The sequence below is a fragment of the Oenanthe melanoleuca genome, chromosome 4A (assembly GCF_029582105.1).
Source record: "Oenanthe melanoleuca isolate GR-GAL-2019-014 chromosome 4A, OMel1.0, whole genome shotgun sequence".
NCBI classification, from domain to species: domain Eukaryota; kingdom Metazoa; phylum Chordata; class Aves; order Passeriformes; family Muscicapidae; genus Oenanthe; species Oenanthe melanoleuca.
This window is the reverse complement of record NC_079338.1, coordinates 6,886,206-6,903,696: the sequence shown is the minus strand read 5'-3', so window position 1 is coordinate 6,903,696 and position 17,491 is coordinate 6,886,206. Positions and strand designations below refer to the sequence as shown.

Genomic DNA, 17,491 nt, shown 5'->3' with positions numbered 1-17,491 from the left:
GATGCCACATTAATTCTCCTTTGGAGAAAGGAAATACAAGATGTGACTCTGTAACTGTGTCCTACCTGACCTTGGGGAATCTTTAGGAAAAGTTTCCCATCAAATGCACTTACAGTTTTTACTGAAGGAGAATTACTGAGTTGGGCCCATGCTTTGTAACCCAAATGCACAGTACAACCAATCTTCTGTTTCCATTAGAAATAAACTATCAGTACATAACCAATGATTTTTCAGGCCCAACCTGACATCAGAAATTACATTTTCAAAGTAATTTTAACAAGCCTGTCTCAGAGTTGATGAACACGGTGCTGAATGACAAGACCACTACTGCACACTTCTGATGCAATAACAACGACTTTTAGCTACATTTTAGCTACATTTACCTAAACTGAAGATAGTCTGCATTTCTCAAGCCTAACCTTTCTAAAAGAAAATAAACCAAAAAACAACTGACACCTTTGTTGTAAATATTACAGAACTGGAAAAGAAGAAAGTCATCTCATGTTTTGTAACAGGAGCAGACTCACTCTCTTTCTTCAAGACAGCAGGCTGCTCTAAACGTGAACTGTGGCACTGCTGATGTCACTGTGAGCAGGGACAAGAGGACATACGGCCTTTTGTACTGTTCCCATGATGCTGCATGTTGAAAAAAAAATCAAAAATCAAAAATCATTATCCAGGCTGGAAGAAGCCCAAGCCATCATAAATGTTTGTTTACTGCAATTTGGCAGACCTTTTGAGACAAAAACAACAAATTAGACTTAGATATGTAATCCTAAACCAAAATGTCAGATGGGAATCAATTAGAAACCATGCCACTATTTTGAGGAAACCCTGAATTATTTGGGGGAAATTTTGCTGAGATACTTATCTGAGTGTTTCTGTGCAAGTAGATATCACTTCCATTACTCTCACTGTAACTAACAAGTTAACAACACTATTTACACTAGTACTGTTGTATCATTAGAAACAACAAGATTATGTACTTTAATTCTAATGCCAGCACAATTATTTTAACACCAAGTGTGTTAGATCTGACTCTGTACCCCCTAAATTAATTTCAGAGTAGTGGCTAAATAAAATTACATACTTCTTTGTGCTTTTGTTACAACATGCTCATGTGCAGCAAACTGTGAAGAAAATGTAGTAATTAGAGGTTAAATTAATCCCTGATTGACAGGCATCTCAGTAAAGCCGGCCCTCTTCAGAAAACAGAGCATAAAGCCTGCTGGTCTTTCAGAATTAGGCACAAAGAACAGGGAAGATTGGCAAGTCCCTCACTTCTGTGATCCAACCGAAGGGACGGAATGCTGAGAAATCAGACTAAGTCCTGGAGCAGCCAATACTACCAGGCAGATCTTATAGAGCTCCAAGGGATTGTTGCTTTAGCAGCTTGAACTGCCTCATCAGGATCAACCACTTGAAATTACAGACAGTCTTTTGCCCAGCAGAACAGGCTTCTAACCACCATGTAATCCACCTGAGACATTAATAAAAGTAAACAATGGCATTATATTTCACAACATAACTAGAAAGTTACCTTGCTGCTTTGGATTTTAATGTAGGTAATGGGTTTCATTGCCCTCAACTGAGTAAACGTGCTGGGTTACTCTGAAAACAGTGAATAGGTAGGTCTGGGGTAGGTGTAAATATCAAATCTGCTCAGAGTTTTGAGGTACTTAATTATAAAGAAAAACACACACAGAAAAAAAAAAAAACCATGCTAGAAGAAAGAGGCAGCCAGATCATGATGATGTTGATACCCAGTAAGTATTTCTTTTGTGTGTGTCAGCAGAGGTAAACGTTTTTTCCAATCTCTCTAGCTGTGGCACATGAAAGTAGCCAGGTTTTAAATCCATGCCAACATAGCCTGTTATGAACAGGGGGGTAACTGAAGGGCATCTGTTCTGTTTTGTGCAAGACGCATCCTGGCTCCCGTGCTGGCAAATCCTGGTGCAGGAATTGCAGAGGCACCACTGCCTCCATTCCCATCAGATTGATACCTTCCCTCCAAAAGTGGAAGGCGCAAAGAACGGGCTTCTCCCTGGGCTAAAGCTGCTGCCACTCAAGAGATTGCCTGATGGGGGGTGACACACTCCCACAGGTAACACCCGGCCCTGCAGAGGGAACCTCAATCCTGTTTGCAACCGGCTGAGTATCCAGTTGTCACTGACCAAATAGGGGGGGACATGACAGGCACCCACAGTGGGATCACCAAATAAATTTTAAAAACCCCAAAACCAAATGGAAAAAAAAAAAAGGAGAATGCCTGTATTACAATTAAAGTAAAAGTCAAGTAGGGGGTCTGCAGAGACTGCAGATCGTGTGGAAGCGCTTTAACACCACCAACATTTCTGTACCACCCAGATCATCAATTATTAACAAATTGGGACATGCCTGATGGGGTACTTACATAACACTCCTTTATCAATAAAACTGCCAAATCCCTTCAAAGAAAAGCACTGTGGATCTCAACAAGTCACCATATAATACCTTCCTCTGGACAAGACACTCCAGTAAATTCTGGTCTCCCCCTCCTCAGTCTGGCCACCAAAGAGGAGCTCTGGGCAGCCTGGCAGCCCCTGCCAGAGGCCCAGGGTGCACCCCAGCCTCCCATGAGCAGCAGCCCTTTAATCAGGTCAGTGCTTATCAATGGCTCATTGTAGCAATGAGGCAGTGCTCTGACTAAAAGGCCATAAAAAGTCTTACGTCCTACTGCATCTCCCACGCTTGGGCCCCACTGGCTCTCCACTGGTCCCAAGGATACAGCCGCCAGCCATACACTCCTTAGGCACAGCACGTGTCCTCCAGCCAGTCCAGCTGGCTAGTGGGTAGGGAGCAGAGGAAGAAAAACCAGAGCTCTTGCCTCTGCTCTTCCCTTTGGGCACAATAGGTTCTCCATAGGAGCAAAGAGCAAGGTACAGTTCATCCATCAGAGATAGTACACTGACCCCTGCTTTGCTTCCATTTTGCTTCCCCCACCAGATGAGAGTGAGCAGGGTGGGAGCACACAACAATTCCCTGTCTGTACTGAAGGGCCTGATCCTTGAGCCCCTTGGATAAAATCTGAGCCTCATCCTCTACAAAATAAAAAAGGACTGTTAGGTTGGGTCCTGGAAGGAGAAAGCTGGGTCTACTCTCCTACCACCCAAACAAACAAACACCTTGCAGTTCACCCAGGGTGCACACCAAGCTCTGAAAGACCTACTGCAACTTGGCAAGTAAATGCTGCACAAAATAAGTACTTTCTTATTAAAGGAAAGTAATGACTTTGTAATACTTTTCCCTCTATTTAATAAAATGAAAAATATTATCACTGAGAAGGGCTCCAAGAGGAATAAGTACTCCTTCCAACTCGTTTGCATTTGCAAGTTAGCCCACTCTGACTGCACTGCTCTCTGGTAATGTAACGGGTGACTTCTAAGAGCCACAAACCCTGCTTATGCTATCACCCTGACATATACTTTCATTGTGGACTGAGCTGACAGCCTAGTCCATAGCAACTGCAATGAAAAATATCTACCAAAAGACAAGGACGTAAAGTAAAACCTCTAAATGACAAATACTTCAATTTTCTGTGCAAAGCACTAGCAGTGATAATACAGAACAAGGGAAGGAGACAGTGATACAAGCACAGACTGTTTTGCAAAGTTTCCCTTTAGCTGCTGGCAGTCTTGAAATGAGTTGCAGAAAGTTAAAATTGTGGTTGTGGTACTGATCACTGCCTCTTCTACAGGGCTGTTTTTAAAAATTAAACAGCATTTTTCTATTTCTATTTTCTCTTAAAACAATATTCCAGTATCTTCCAAAAGCCAGCCCAATTCTGAAACAACAACTAATGAGAACAGTACTACATACTCAATCAGTTTCATCACATATTTTTTCAGCAATTGCTTTTTCAAGGGTACCCCTTTTATGGGTGCACAACACAAAACTTACTACAAGCAAACAGTGGTATCATGCACATTTGGCATTTTACAGCTGTGATTTAAAGTTCCCCTTCAAAATTACTGGCAAGAAAGGAAGTTCTGTGTAATTTTAGCACTCAATATCTGAAAAAATTAGAAATGTTCCAACTGTTCTTTGAGATGTATAAAAGAACAGTTGAAAAACTTACAGTTGACTGGTGCTACCTAGGTTACCCATCAATGGCATTGAGACTGGTATATTATTAAGAGAGGTGTATGATGGGAATTGGTTTATTGTGCTGATCCATAGTAACCAACTCCTGTTCGTCCATCATTTATCTCTCTCACCAGCGACATATGGGTTTGTCTGTTCACACTCTCAGCATTCTCTCTGCTCCAACAAACAGTCAGCCTTTTCTGCTGGGATAAGGAGATTTTTTAGTTACATCCATTATGTGCGCATCAACATTTATGGCAGGAAGATAATTGCCAAAGAGCTCAGGGGGATAAAAGCTCCCTCTTTATAACACAAACCCCCTTAAAAATCAATATTGATATAAAACAGTTCAACACAAAGTCTTGGTGTGTCTTCTGCTTCCTTCAAAATGTTGGGTATATATTTTTTTTAAACATTGCAGGTCAAACTGGAACATCAGGTAGAAAGCCTTTATAGTGAGTTACATCACTGCTCTTCCCACAGAGGATGATATAGCAGTGTACAATATCAAGTGTTTCTCAAAGAAGTTTGCAGCAAACGTGCCAGATATAAGGAGGACTCCTTGGAGAGGTGCCAGCACCATTTAAACTGATTAAGCTATTTTTATTTGGAGATCATACCAATTACTAATGAATTGTAACTTATAGTCACCTTTGCCTAAATTATGAAAAACCCTGTCGCAGCCAGCACCAAGGAACAATGAAAACCTGGGGATTCTGCCCCTCTCCCTATTTCAGGAGCTCAACCTTCTATTATTCCATCCCCCAGTTTGAGTAAACCCATCTGTCACAGCTTCTACAAGATTTACTTCACTTTCCCATGGCTATATGCTCATAAAAGTTATGTTAAGGCAACTTTTATCAGAGTAGCAAGTAACATAGAAATTGTATTGATTAAATTACTGGGAACCAATGAGTTGCACTGTACTTAACCTACAGGATGACTCAGGGATTTTACTTACTGTTATTCTTGCCCTTGTGTTTCCTTCTGCCTCCCTAACTTTTGTCTCTCTCATGAAGCCCATTATTAGGTCAATTCTTGCCCTAAAGTCGCACCCAGGCAGGTTAGTGACCACTTAAGCCAGGGCAAGAGTGTCAGCCTGTCACCTGGATCATGAACCTTTCCAGTAAATCTTCCACATATTCAGAAACCTTCCAGCACAATAGCTCCCTAATCCCATTTTAAATCTCTACATGCTACAACACAGTAACATTTACAGCAGGGTCAGTAAAAAACAAAACCAAATTAATTGTATTTATTAAACACTCCTACCTGTGTTAAGAGGAAGTCATACAAAAGAATTAAAAAAATATAACTGCCTCCTTTAATTACTAATCCCTCTCCAAAACCTCTAACAACTACTTTAGCTTTAAAAAAATCCAAGACACTTTACAGTTCAAAATACTTAGTTACAAGGGACCAAAAGCAAAGCCCTGTCAATATGTGCTTTTTTGATTTTGAACTATTACTTAAAAGGAATAGAGTTGAAAAAACACATGTAAAAAAGAGAAAAAAAACCCCTCTGAAAATAAAAAGCTGAATTAAATTTAAGCTGCTCAATTGTGAACATTGAACAGCTTTTCACTCACTCGAAGGCTGTTAACTGCATGTTACTGGCCATACAGTATAGACTATTTGTTTTCTATCCCTGAGCAACACACTATTTCCTGGTTGAGTTTAAAAACTCTGTGACGTTCCAATATCAACCCACACATGTGTGTCACTGTCAACGTCAGTGGCAGGAAAACATTAGATGTCACCCCTTGCTAATGCTTTCCTAACACGGAATTTCCTTGTACCTCGTCCCCCAGCCCACCTCCTCCTTCAGCTGAGAGCATCCTTCCCAAAGTGCACTTTTTTTCTCCCTTCTAAACATATGGCAGGGAGAGAGGACTGAAAATGGGCAGTGCCAGCACTAGAACGCTGCTTTTTTAGGGGCTCGCGTATAACTCACTCAAACTGCTCTCGCTGCCTTGCACTCGGCGAGCGCGGCCGCAGGGAAGAGCCCCCTCCATGCGCGGGGGCTTCCCTCCTCTCGCCGGGCGAGGGTTCCCCCCCGGAAATTTTCTGTGCCTTCGGCCGCCGCTTCTCTCCCAGCACGCAGCTCCTCCCCGCCAACAGGAGGGCACGTCCCGGGTAGCCCTCTGGGGGTGCGGCTGCGCCGGGGGATCCCGGGGTGTGGGGGGCAGCACTCAGCTGCCGGGACCGGCAGGTTCAAGGCCGTTCTGGCGCCCTGCCTCCCGGAGGCACCATATGGTCCATGCTGCACATCAGCAGCTTTATTTCCCCAACAGCTCGGCCCAGAGGGGGAGCTCCAGGAGCAGCAGCCACCTCCTGCCCCATAGGCCCCCGGGTCACCGGCATTAGGCATTACCCGGGGATTACGGGGCTACGTAGGGGAAAGACTCGCGTTATATAACCGGGGGAGCGTTCCGCCCTCCCGGAGCTCCCCACAGCCCGCCCTCCGCCCCAGCCGGGGCGGCCGCACGGCGCGGTGGGGAGGGGGGGGTGGCAGCCCGGCGCCTCCGCCCCCGGCCCGCGGAACGGGCCAGACGCAGTTAATCCCCCCGCTGGCGCGGCGGGGGAGGGACCGCGAGGTGCCCCCCGCTGCCCCAGGAGGAGGCGGCGGAGGAAAGCTCTTCCAGGAGGCTCTTCGCAACCGGCCGGTCCTCGGGGTTTATCGGCTTCCGACGGGACGAGGCGAGACGGCCGCGCGTCCCCCGCACGCCGCACCGGGGACCTGCCCGCCCGATCGCACCAGGCCGCGGCTCCGCGGCGCCTCCCCCGCCGCTCCCCGGCCTCCGCCGCCCCCCCCGCCGGGAGCACCGTGGAAAACAAAAGCGGTCTTTTAATTTATTGTTCCGGGGGGAGGCCGGAGGAGGGGCAACGTGAAAGGAAATCAAAGCCCGCTTTCTTCCCAGAAACGGCCGTTCTCCCCGGGATCCCTCCGAGTCACCCTGGTGACAACCCCCCTCCAGCCAAAGACGAACAAAAGCCGCGGTGCCCCCGGCCCCGGCGCTCCTCCGGGCCGAGCAACAGGCCGAGAGAGGCGTCGGAGGAGGGATCGGCTATTGACGGGGAGAGGGGCACCCCCTACTTTGGGTGGGGAGGACGTGGTACCGAGCCAGCGAGCGCCGTGTTTACCCTGCCATTGCTCTGAACCCCAATCTTAACCACAGCATAAGAAACCAAAACAGTTTAAAGCGTGAGTCAGCACGCGTTTTGTTCACGCGTTCTGTTCCGAATACACGGACGGTCCAGCAACGAGCGGCGAAGCCGCCGCGCCAGCAGCAGCGCCCGCACTCGGGTCTGTTTCCGCACACGCGCTCCCGCAGCTCGGGGCTCAGCGTCGCGCTCCACGCGCCCGTCAGGAATAACCCAGGGCTCCTTCGGGGCTCGGACGAGCCTTTTGTTCACAATCCTGCCTTATCGAACATGCGCTTCAGGTTCCCAAAATAACCAAGCACATGGCTGCCAACATAAATACCAGGAATTATTTAAAAAATTATACAAGAGGGACCAGCGCTAGCCCCTCCACGCGTGACACCTCCCGGCGGAGTCCCCGGGCGATGACGGGTTTGTTCTTCTCTGCCTGTCTGATCCAAGTTTAGCTGGAAATCCCCGGACGATGGCTGAGCCGGCCCGGCCGCACTGACACGAGAACCCGCGGGCTGGCGGCGCCGGGCACACCGGCGGGTCCCCGCTCCCGCTCGTCCCTGACAGCATCCACCGCCTCTTTCCACAGCCAAGCAATGACACGGAGACCCACGGAGCGTCCCCAGCTGCCACGCACTTGCTGCCTCGCCGGGACCGCACCGCCCCGCAAATCACCTTCTTCACCACCATTTTAGAGACCAGGGACCCCCTCCCTCCTGCCCTCCTCTCCGTGGTCCGACTTCACCTCTGACCAGAATGGAGGGCGAAATTCTCCCCTCAAGTTTCTGTCCCCTTCCTTCCGGCGGTCCCCGGCACACGGGACCCGCGGGCAGAGAGAGTCCAAGGTGGGCACTTTCTTGAGCCGCCCCTGCAAACTTTCCAGTCTGGCTGCGACCGTGCCGAGCCCGGTGAGCAACTGTTCCGAGCGTGTTTAAGTCCTTTTATACCAGCTCCTACTTTCCCAGTACATATCGATTTCAAATGCTACTTACTGGAATATGCGGCTCCATCCGTGGTGCTTCTACCCGCTGGGAAACCAGCAGCATCTTGGACTGGGGATCAACCGGCTTTTAGATCCACTTTGGCTGTATTGAGCAAGCCCAGCGCCGCAGAGGACTCGCAGCCTCTTTTCTCCTTTTAGGTTCCAGACAAGTTCATCCTGGCGTTGCAGTTTGCTAATGATTCACTGTCTGTCTCGATCTGCTCACTACATTTCCATCAACCCACAGCTTCCTCACTTAGAAGGTGGAGTTTGTGGGGTTTAAGTTACTGATAGGCATATCTAAGTGCTGTGTCACTCAAAGAGGAGGAGACACACACACACACTCACACACACAGTCCGCACGCTCACACACACGAACGGCGCCAGGCTTAAAGGGGAAGTAACGCTTTCTTCTCTACAGAAATTGGATACCTTACAGATCCAAGGATTGAAATTTTTTTTCTCCGTGCATGAAGGCAAAAATTCACCAGCCTATGGTCAAAATTTTAACACACAAAAAGCTGCTTAGAATGTTTAGCACCTTCCTCGTAGAGCTTCAAGTCCATTTTGTACAAAGTCAGGTCAGAAAGCTACTGGCAATTATAACATTTTTTCCCTTCCAAATAAAAGTGCTCAAATCACTGAAAAGAAAGCCCAAAGTATGAAGTGTAAAGGTTTGAGTTATTCTTATAGAGTGTAGTTTCCTGTAATTTCCCTTTATGACATATGATATTCAGCATTCTTAACACAAAATGGTTAAACTCATCTCACCCAAGTGAACCCAGATTAGCAAGAAGGACACAGCAGAGTTCTTCCATTTTCATCTTTTGTGCTGTGTACATGTCTTTTTGAAGACAGACACAATTCCAAATAGAGAGCTCCCATAAAGCCACACACTTCTCATATGACTATAAATGTGCTTGCTATAAGCTGCAACCTCTGAACACTAATTTTGATAGACCATTAACTGAAAGCTGAGAACCTATTCAGACTTGCTCTTGGACTGTGCAGGAAGAACTGAGAAGAGCAATCTGCAGGCAGCTAGGAGAGCACACTGGGTCCACAAATAATTGCTGGTATAATTTCATTTTATTACCTTGCTAAATCACTGCAATTGTCACTCCTATCCTGATAAATTGGAGATGCTAGAAACCCTGTCCCAGTACATTGACTCAATGGATGAGGTGTGGAAGACTTAGTAGCATTTGCAATAAGATGTCTAACTTCTAAGATTATTCCTGAAATAGTGATATGGGTAAATTATGCTCTTTAAAATTAAGAATAAAGTTTTTTGAATACAACCCCTTTATTGTAACTAAATACATAAAAGTGGAGCCAGAATCTGGCTGTCTAGAGTTTTCCAGACAGCAACCACCTTTGACTTGCAGTAAACTTACAGGCCTTCAAACCCATCTTTGTACCCTGAACTAGTAAATATTGGCAATAACAGTTCATCACCAGAGAAACATCACTTTTTAGCCTTGCTGAAGCCTCTGTCTTGTCTATGACAGCTGTAACAATGGGCCTGCTACCCTGAGCAGTATTTGTGGTATTTCAGTTTGCATTGTTTGGAAACTTATTGGTTTGATTTTTCTAGTGCTTTTGCCTTCTATATTATTTAAAATCACTTTGATCTATTTTGTCAATTGAAAAAAAAAAAGGAACACAAAAATAATAAACTTTTCTGGGTGTAAATTCTACAGCCTCTGAGGGCCAGATCCCAAAAGGTTTCAATGACTAAGGGGAGGTGTATCAACATCTGATTTTTGGGTTTGCTGGGCTGCCCAGACCAAATCTATAACCCTGCCTGAGGTGCTGTGCCAAACACAGCATTAGGGCATCAACATGGGATCTAAAAGAGCCAACATGCTGAGCAGGAGCCACCTAAAATGAAGAGGCTCAGTGAAGATACACATTCATCATGCTTGAATTATGCTCCATCTGGAAGGAGGTGCCACTGCCCAGTATGCAATGTCAGAAACCCTCCCCTGACACACGTGTGTAAGGGCTCCCATCTTTCTCCCTGGAGATTTTTAAACTAAAATACATATGTATGGAACATGTGGGGCACACAGGGATTCACATATTCTATAGCTGAACCTACTGACAACACCATGATCAGATGATGAACAGTGGGTCCGTGCCAGTTTTTCTGTGCAGCACCTTCAGTGCCCACCAGTTATTGTCAAGTTTATGACTCTTACCAAACATTTGAAGTTCCTGACAGATAACAATATTTCCTAAGAACTGTCATTTGCTTTGTTCACTTCATAAAACTATACCAAAGGCCTTCCCCAAAAGGAAGATCACATGGGTAAGGTGTACAGGAGTCCTGGCTACCTGCTCTGCAGCAGGAATGGTGCTGCTGCCTTTAGCTGCCAAGGGGATCTGCTTGCCAGGTAGCAGTTTATGTTCTCCTCTCTAAGGTGGAGTGTGCTCTCAGCGGGAAATCAAATCAAGACCAGGGAAGCTGTGGACTAACTTTTAGCAATTAGTCCATGACAGAACTGTGGCAACATTTTCTTTTCTGAACCTGCTGGCTTAAGCTGCGTAGGCTCTGGATGTCACTCCAGCAGCTCAGTGCCAAGTGTGCCCATGCTGCCAAACCTGGTGCACCGGGGTGATCAGCCTGTATAGTGTGTGCTGGGATGCTCAACAGTGACAAGGACAGCTTTGGGTGTGCTCAAAAGCCTAATTTCAGGCAGCGTAAGCATTTAACAAATCCCTTGCAGAGATCACTCATTTTCAGCGATAGGTAATGGCTAAGCAGGGGATTTCAGGGCTGCAATTTAGTCTTTGTGATTAAATTATGAGCCCTTTCTTTAGGCATTTTTACTCTAGCTGACCTGGGGGAATCCCTGCATGCTCTGGAATCACTAACAAAACTTTCACTGGCTTCTTCAGGGCAGTATTTCATCTTCTCAGGTTAGGCTTAACCTAAGCATGTAGCAGACTACCTTATTGCTATCCTTCTGTCCTATTTTGAAAAAGTGACTTGTAGGATTCTGCAGAAAATATGTGATTCTAATGGCATCAAGGCTGTTACGGCCATGGGACTTGACAAAACATATTCTGGTACCTCAAATGCTTCTCCCAATGCTGGGCATCAAACCTGGGCCTGACTGGCTGTGATTAATCACATTCTTTATCGATTTTATAGTAGTTTGCCACATTTCCTTTAGCATCTTTAATATTCATAGAAAATACAGCTTGCTTTGTTTCTTTATAAAACTAGTGTAATTTTTAAGATGTCTTGTTCAAAAGCCAGAGTCAAAGAGCTGAGAAATTATACCTTTATCTGAAAAATAACAAAAGGACGAGAAGAGTGCCTTGAACCAAAACAAAACCCAAAAAACATAACAAACCAAAAATACTCAAACAAAACCAATGTTTTTCCTTTACTCCACAGTTTTGGAAAAGCAGTATCTTTCTACCCAAGGAGAACAGTTAGCTGGAAAGCTGCAATATTGTAAATAACTGCCCGAAGTTGTGTTCACCAAGCAAAAGGATCGTGCACTCAGACACAGCCTTGAAGGGTTGTGTCAGCAGCAGGCGCAGGCGCTGCCAGTGTAAGAAGGCTAAGTGCTAGAGAAAAGGTTTGCATCTTCCAGGCTGGTGTGAACTAAACATGCTAAAACTGAGCATCCAGGAAACCATGATGCTGGGACTGCTCTCTCAGGAGAACTATGCCTGACTTCCAGCTGGCCTCTGGTGTTCCTGGCACCAAAAAGGTTAACAGAAGTCTGAGCAGACAAGGACGGCCCCACAGCATGTCTTGGACACTGAAGGGAAGCAGCAACTGAGCAGCACAAGGATTCACCACAGATTCACTGAAGGATTCATAAATTTGTCAGTGACTCAGAACCAGATAGATGGCAAGCATGTGATGCTTTCAACTTGCACATTTGCAACCTGAAATCAGGTGAAATCAATGGCTTGGGCTAGATGAACCTTCAGTTAGACTAGTCAGTACTGCATTTCTTCCTCTATATCAGATCAGCAGTCCAGCTAATTTGGTATCTTGCCTCTGACCACAGGCAATAGCTGATGTTACAGAAGATAGAAAAACTTTTATTTAACAGTTGCAGGACAAATTGCAGGTAGTGGTGCAAGCCTTTTAGCAGGTTTTTTTTTTTAAGCAAAGCCAATCTGTGATTGGCTGATGCTCAGAACCAGGAAGGCTCATGTCCTTCGGGTACTTCCCCATAGTACAGTGTAATAAACTGGGGATGAAATAACTAATGCATGCAAAATTTCAATTAATTTCTGAAGGTCACAATACTATCAGCATCAGTAACAATGTGTTGAGTTAAACAGCATCTCAGGTAATTTCTGGATGTGTTTAATTGCATGTCTTTTTTCATAGAATCAAACCATTCTTTGATGCTATAGTTTGGGTTGGAAGACACCTTAAAGACCATTTACTTCCAATCCCCTGCCATGGGCAGGGACAACTTCAACCAGACCAGGTTGCTCAGGACCCCATCCAACCTCACTGTGAACACTTCCAGGGATGGGGTATCCACAGCTTCTCTGGGCAACCTGTGACAGGGCCTCAACACTCACAATAAAGAAATCCTTCCTAATATCTAATCTACATCTGCTGTCTTTCAGTTTCTCTCTTTTCAGTCCTATCAATACGTGATTTTTTTCTACTAGAAGTATATGGAAAATGCCTAAAAATAGATAAAACACATCGATAAACAATTTTAATTTACTCAGTAATGCCGCTACATTGAGTAATTCTGTAAGTCATATAGAAAAATATATGTATATGTGTATAATATATGTATATGTGTATAATGTGTATAATGTAACGTATCAATTCAATTTTTTTAAAGAAACATTACTTTTAGGAAAATAAGCTTCAAAAAAAATGGTTTTGATTGTATGCAGTTAACTAAAGGTTTTCAGCATGGTCTTCACTGGACATGAAAGAAGAATGTGTATGATAACTTGTTAATGGCTGCTTAGTGGCCAAATGCTGGTTTCAAATTTATGTCTTTTGAACTTAATTTTTAACCTCAGAAATTGATTATTTGCATAGTTCAGAGATCCACTTAGGCACATGCTAACATTATGTATGAGTCTCTCAGAACTTGAAGGGATTACCCTTCCAAGTGCTGAGGGAAGCACGCAGATGATCAGGGTGGTGAAATGCTGACAGGTTGCTCAGAGGGTTGGTGGATGTCCCATCTCTGGAGACTTTCAAGGTCAGGTCAGACGGGGCTCTGAGCAATCTGATGTAGTTGGAAGATGTCCCTGCTCAGTGCAGGGTGTCTGGACCAGATGACCTTTAAAGGTCCCTTCTGACCCAAACCCTTCTGGGATTCTATGAGCAGCTTTTGTAGAAGATTCACAGACATTTCAATTCTGACCATCTTGTAGCTAATAAGAGTTTTCATCAAAAGCACAGGAGCTGATACGAATGAACATAATATCACATTTAACAGCTCTATTGTGAGCAACAATACATTGAAATGTTTGATAATGAATGACATTTTTCCAATTCTGATTTGTGTGTAAAACATCTTCCCTCTTGACTTGTGATGTGTGTTCTCACTGTGGCTGCTGCTGCTTCTGCCCAGCGAGCACAAACCCCGTGCTGGATTGCAGGTGTGTTGGGTAGCAGGTCTGAGGCTGCTGCACATTCCACCTGCAGCCTCAGTTACATCTAAGAATAAAAGCTGTCATTTGCTGAAGTGAGAGGTATCTGCAAACACTCAGGCATTGTTTAAACGAGCCTCTGTCACTCCCCAGAAGACATCTTTTCTGCAAGCATTATGTTCAGCAGTGTTGTCACATTCTTCAATTGCTCCAACAACCAAATGGGCACAGAACTGGGTGCCAGCACATGGGTATTGGATGAGGAGCAATCAGTGACAGGCATCACTTGCCAAATTTCCAGGTTAACAATAGGTCTAGGCAATAGGACACACTTGTTTGACTCCTGTACACATCTGCAAGGAAGACATCACTTAGAATATGTAGTAATGCAAACGAGGCTTAGCAATAATTCTAGCCTTGCTGTTTCTTACTGCTGGAAACAAACAGTTCATACACAAGTGCAATGACCAGGGACATACAGACCTGCCTCAATTCCTCTAAAAGTCAACAGAATCTGACCAGTACCTGACACAAGATATTCCAAATAGCTTTAAATATCTAAGCATAAGAAAATGCTTCTACATTCAGACAATTTTGCTATCCTCCTTTTTACAAAAATGCACTTTTTTCCCGTAATTTTTCCTTTAGTTTCAAAAGCTGTCCTCTCTTTGCTAAAGCTATTTTTTAAAACATTCTCTATTTTGTGACTGTCAAAGTATTCTTTCCATGCCAGATACATGGCAAAGTTACATATTCTTCAACTCAAAACAATTTACATGAATATTCATAAATTACCTGATGGCAGAATTGGCCCTGAGATTTAAACCCATAAAGCTCACAGAAACAAATGTCACCCTCTTTCCTTTGTCAGAGATCAGTTGGTTCATGCTTAGAAATTATACTTTTATGCAGTTGCCAAGAAAATGCAAAACCAATGCATGAAACATTGCATGTTCTGTTTATTAAAGAAGAGTATCTGTGATGATACAGATATTCAGACAGACTAGGATGCTGCCAATGTCTGTTTGATTTATCAGAAATTATTGATTTAAATTCTTGGTTTCCCAGGGCTACTGAGCATATCCTGTCATATAAATATGCATCCGTTTGCTAGAGGCTGCAGCCTTCTGTAGAAATGTGTGGTGTCTCAACTAGTGTCAGATTTCCTGAACCAAAAAATAAAGCTTTACTTCACTTCAGTAAAGGAATGAATAAAAGCTATTAAGATATGTTTCTATGTCCAATATAATACCAATAAAACAATGGCTTCTATCCAGAAACGTACATTTTGTTATTCAAATAAATACGGTGGCACAGTCCTGAGAAATTGTGCTACCACCCTCCCCGTCCCCCAAAGGAAAGTACAAGACCAGTGACCTCAGACTTCTCATGTAACTCAAGAAACAGCCTGAACTTAACTACTTTTATGTATGTATAAAAGTATAACTTACAAGTCAGTTACATGACACACAAGTGCAAAAGGGTGATGAGTATAGTTACTCTTCGTACATTAGGGCCAAGAGTGATAGTTGAATTACCAGCACTTGTAAATGGCAGAAAGGGGAATACCACTGGGAGCCCTTGGGAGCTCCAGCATGTGTGGCCTCTCAGATCTCTGTTCCCCTCCCAGGACCCTCTGTTCTCCTGCCCATCTTCTGCTCCTGGTCGCTCAATGCATTCCTGCACAGTGTTTCTTCATTTAGCTCTACTACTTCTTAAGACTTCTTCTTGGTCCTTCTGCTGTGTTCACACCTCTTATTCCAGCTACCCACTCTGCTGTCTTCCTTTTCCGAAGGAAAGTGCTACAGGATGAGAGACAGGTCTCTCACCTACTATTGGAGCTGCCAGGATGTGCCACAGGCTACAACGGCATTTTGGAATTTGGTAAAAGATGCTGACAATTCTGCTACATGCAGAATTTGGTCCATATCCATCTCAGTATTCAGAGATGGGGTTTGGTTTCAAATTTTTCTTTAAAAAATCTCCATGTTTTACCATCACTTTTCTCAAGTCAGTAGTATGCCCTAATAAAAGTTCTATGTTTACAAAAATACAAAAAGTTCAAGACTGACATTGGTGGCAAAAATGACAGAATAAACAGGATAGCATTTTCTTTTGTCTTCTCACTTGTTTATCTACAGTGCCAAATAGATTAAATTTGTGAACAAGGGAATAGGGCACAGGCTCACAGGACCAGCCAGTGTAACCTTTGCAGGTAAAGATTGCGAGATGGACATGAATCAGCTTTGCTCTCTCCCTGCTGCTGTGGCTGGTGCAGCTGGGACAGGGAAAGCACATTCCTCTCAGAGAAGTGATAGTGATCATTCCTGCTCTGCCTTCCAACTGTACCCACTGCTGTTTGGAGCAGCATCGTCTGCAGTTTACACATTACATTGAGGGAAGTTGGGTTTTGCCATAGCAGGATGGAAAAGGTGGGAAGCAGCTTCTAGCCATGGGGGATGTTGCCTGGCTGATGCCTATTTCCTACAGACACAACAGCCCCACAGAAGAACAGTGATCACCACATTGTGAAGGAAGAGCCCTCTCATTTGGGGACAATTTTCAACTGGCTTAGAAATGAATCCCTGAATTCCTTTTGAGCACTCTGGCTCTTCCTGAAGTATTTGAAAACGACTTATTGCCAGATTATGGTGAGATCATCTTGCTCTTGCAAGAAAAAGAAAGGAGAGAGAAAAGGAAGCACTGCAACTTCCAAAGCCACTTCAGCACTAATAGCAGTATGATCCTGAATCAATGCAGAGGGGCTGATAGCAATAACAAGTGTTAACTGTTGAGCTGAAGGGGCTGTTTAACCTGGCTAGGAGAAGTTATTTTGGCCACAACTATTTGAAAAAAACACTGGCAATTAAATTAATTCAAGCATATCCTCTCTTTTCCTGGGAAAAATGCAGAAAAAATCCAGACAGAGAATGAAAGGCACTTAATAATGGCACAGAGAATGAGAAACCACTTAAGAAGAGAAAAAAACAATGGTTTTCTAAAGTATATTCATATTACATTCTGTGGTAGCACCATATCCTAGTTTTCTAAATGCTGGTAATCCTGATGTAATTTTATCTTGGCAAGCACCAAAGAGGGAGCTGTACAAGGCCAAGTTCTTCCCACATATCCATGCTGAAAGCAGTTTACCTTTGCTCTGTGTTGTGAATGTGAACCAAGACAGCCATGCAACTGCTTCAGAGCATGTCTTTATTTTCTGGCTGTATCTGAACCAGCTTTTAAAAATCATCCTAATGCATTTCTTGAGTCTTTTATGAAGCCTCTTTTTCAATGATAGAGCCTAGAAATGTTGGACTTAGAAATCACAAACCTCAACTGCTTCAATTTAAGGGTCAGGTTCACTAATTAGATGCAGCAGGAGACTATAAATTGTTCCAGACAGAGGAGAACAACAAAAAGCCGTTCTGTGTTAGTGGGGATGTATTAACATATATGTAGGACTTCATTCTTCTCTAAGTTGAACAAATATTCCTTAATCAGTCCTTAGAAATCACTTCTGAAGGTGGTGGCATTCTTCCATTATTAGACAGGGAAAAACAGCTCTGACTGTACTAGAAAAAAGAACCACCACCAATTAACATTGTTTAATTGGATAGATTT

At 44.1% G+C, this 17,491-nt stretch overlaps 1 protein-coding gene across 6 annotated transcripts in view; it reads right to left on the bottom strand.

The window, feature by feature from the left end:
• Positions 1 to 17,491, bottom strand: part of MAMLD1 (mastermind like domain containing 1) — a 129,488-nt gene that overhangs the window by 75,265 nt on the left and 36,732 nt on the right. For 2 of the 6 annotated variants that reach the window (XM_056491829.1, XM_056491830.1), the window contains exon 1: positions 8,274 to 9,911. The exons of 1 other annotated variant lie outside the window; for it this stretch is intronic. In XM_056491829.1, coding sequence (XP_056347804.1) covers positions 8,274 to 8,327 — 54 coding nt within the window. In that variant the 5' untranslated portion in view covers positions 8,328 to 9,911. Of the gene's footprint in view, positions 1 to 527; positions 637 to 6,079; positions 7,597 to 8,273; positions 9,912 to 17,491 lie in introns of those variants that run through there. 3 more of the 6 variants (XM_056491826.1, XM_056491827.1, XM_056491825.1) reach the window with 3 other exon arrangements.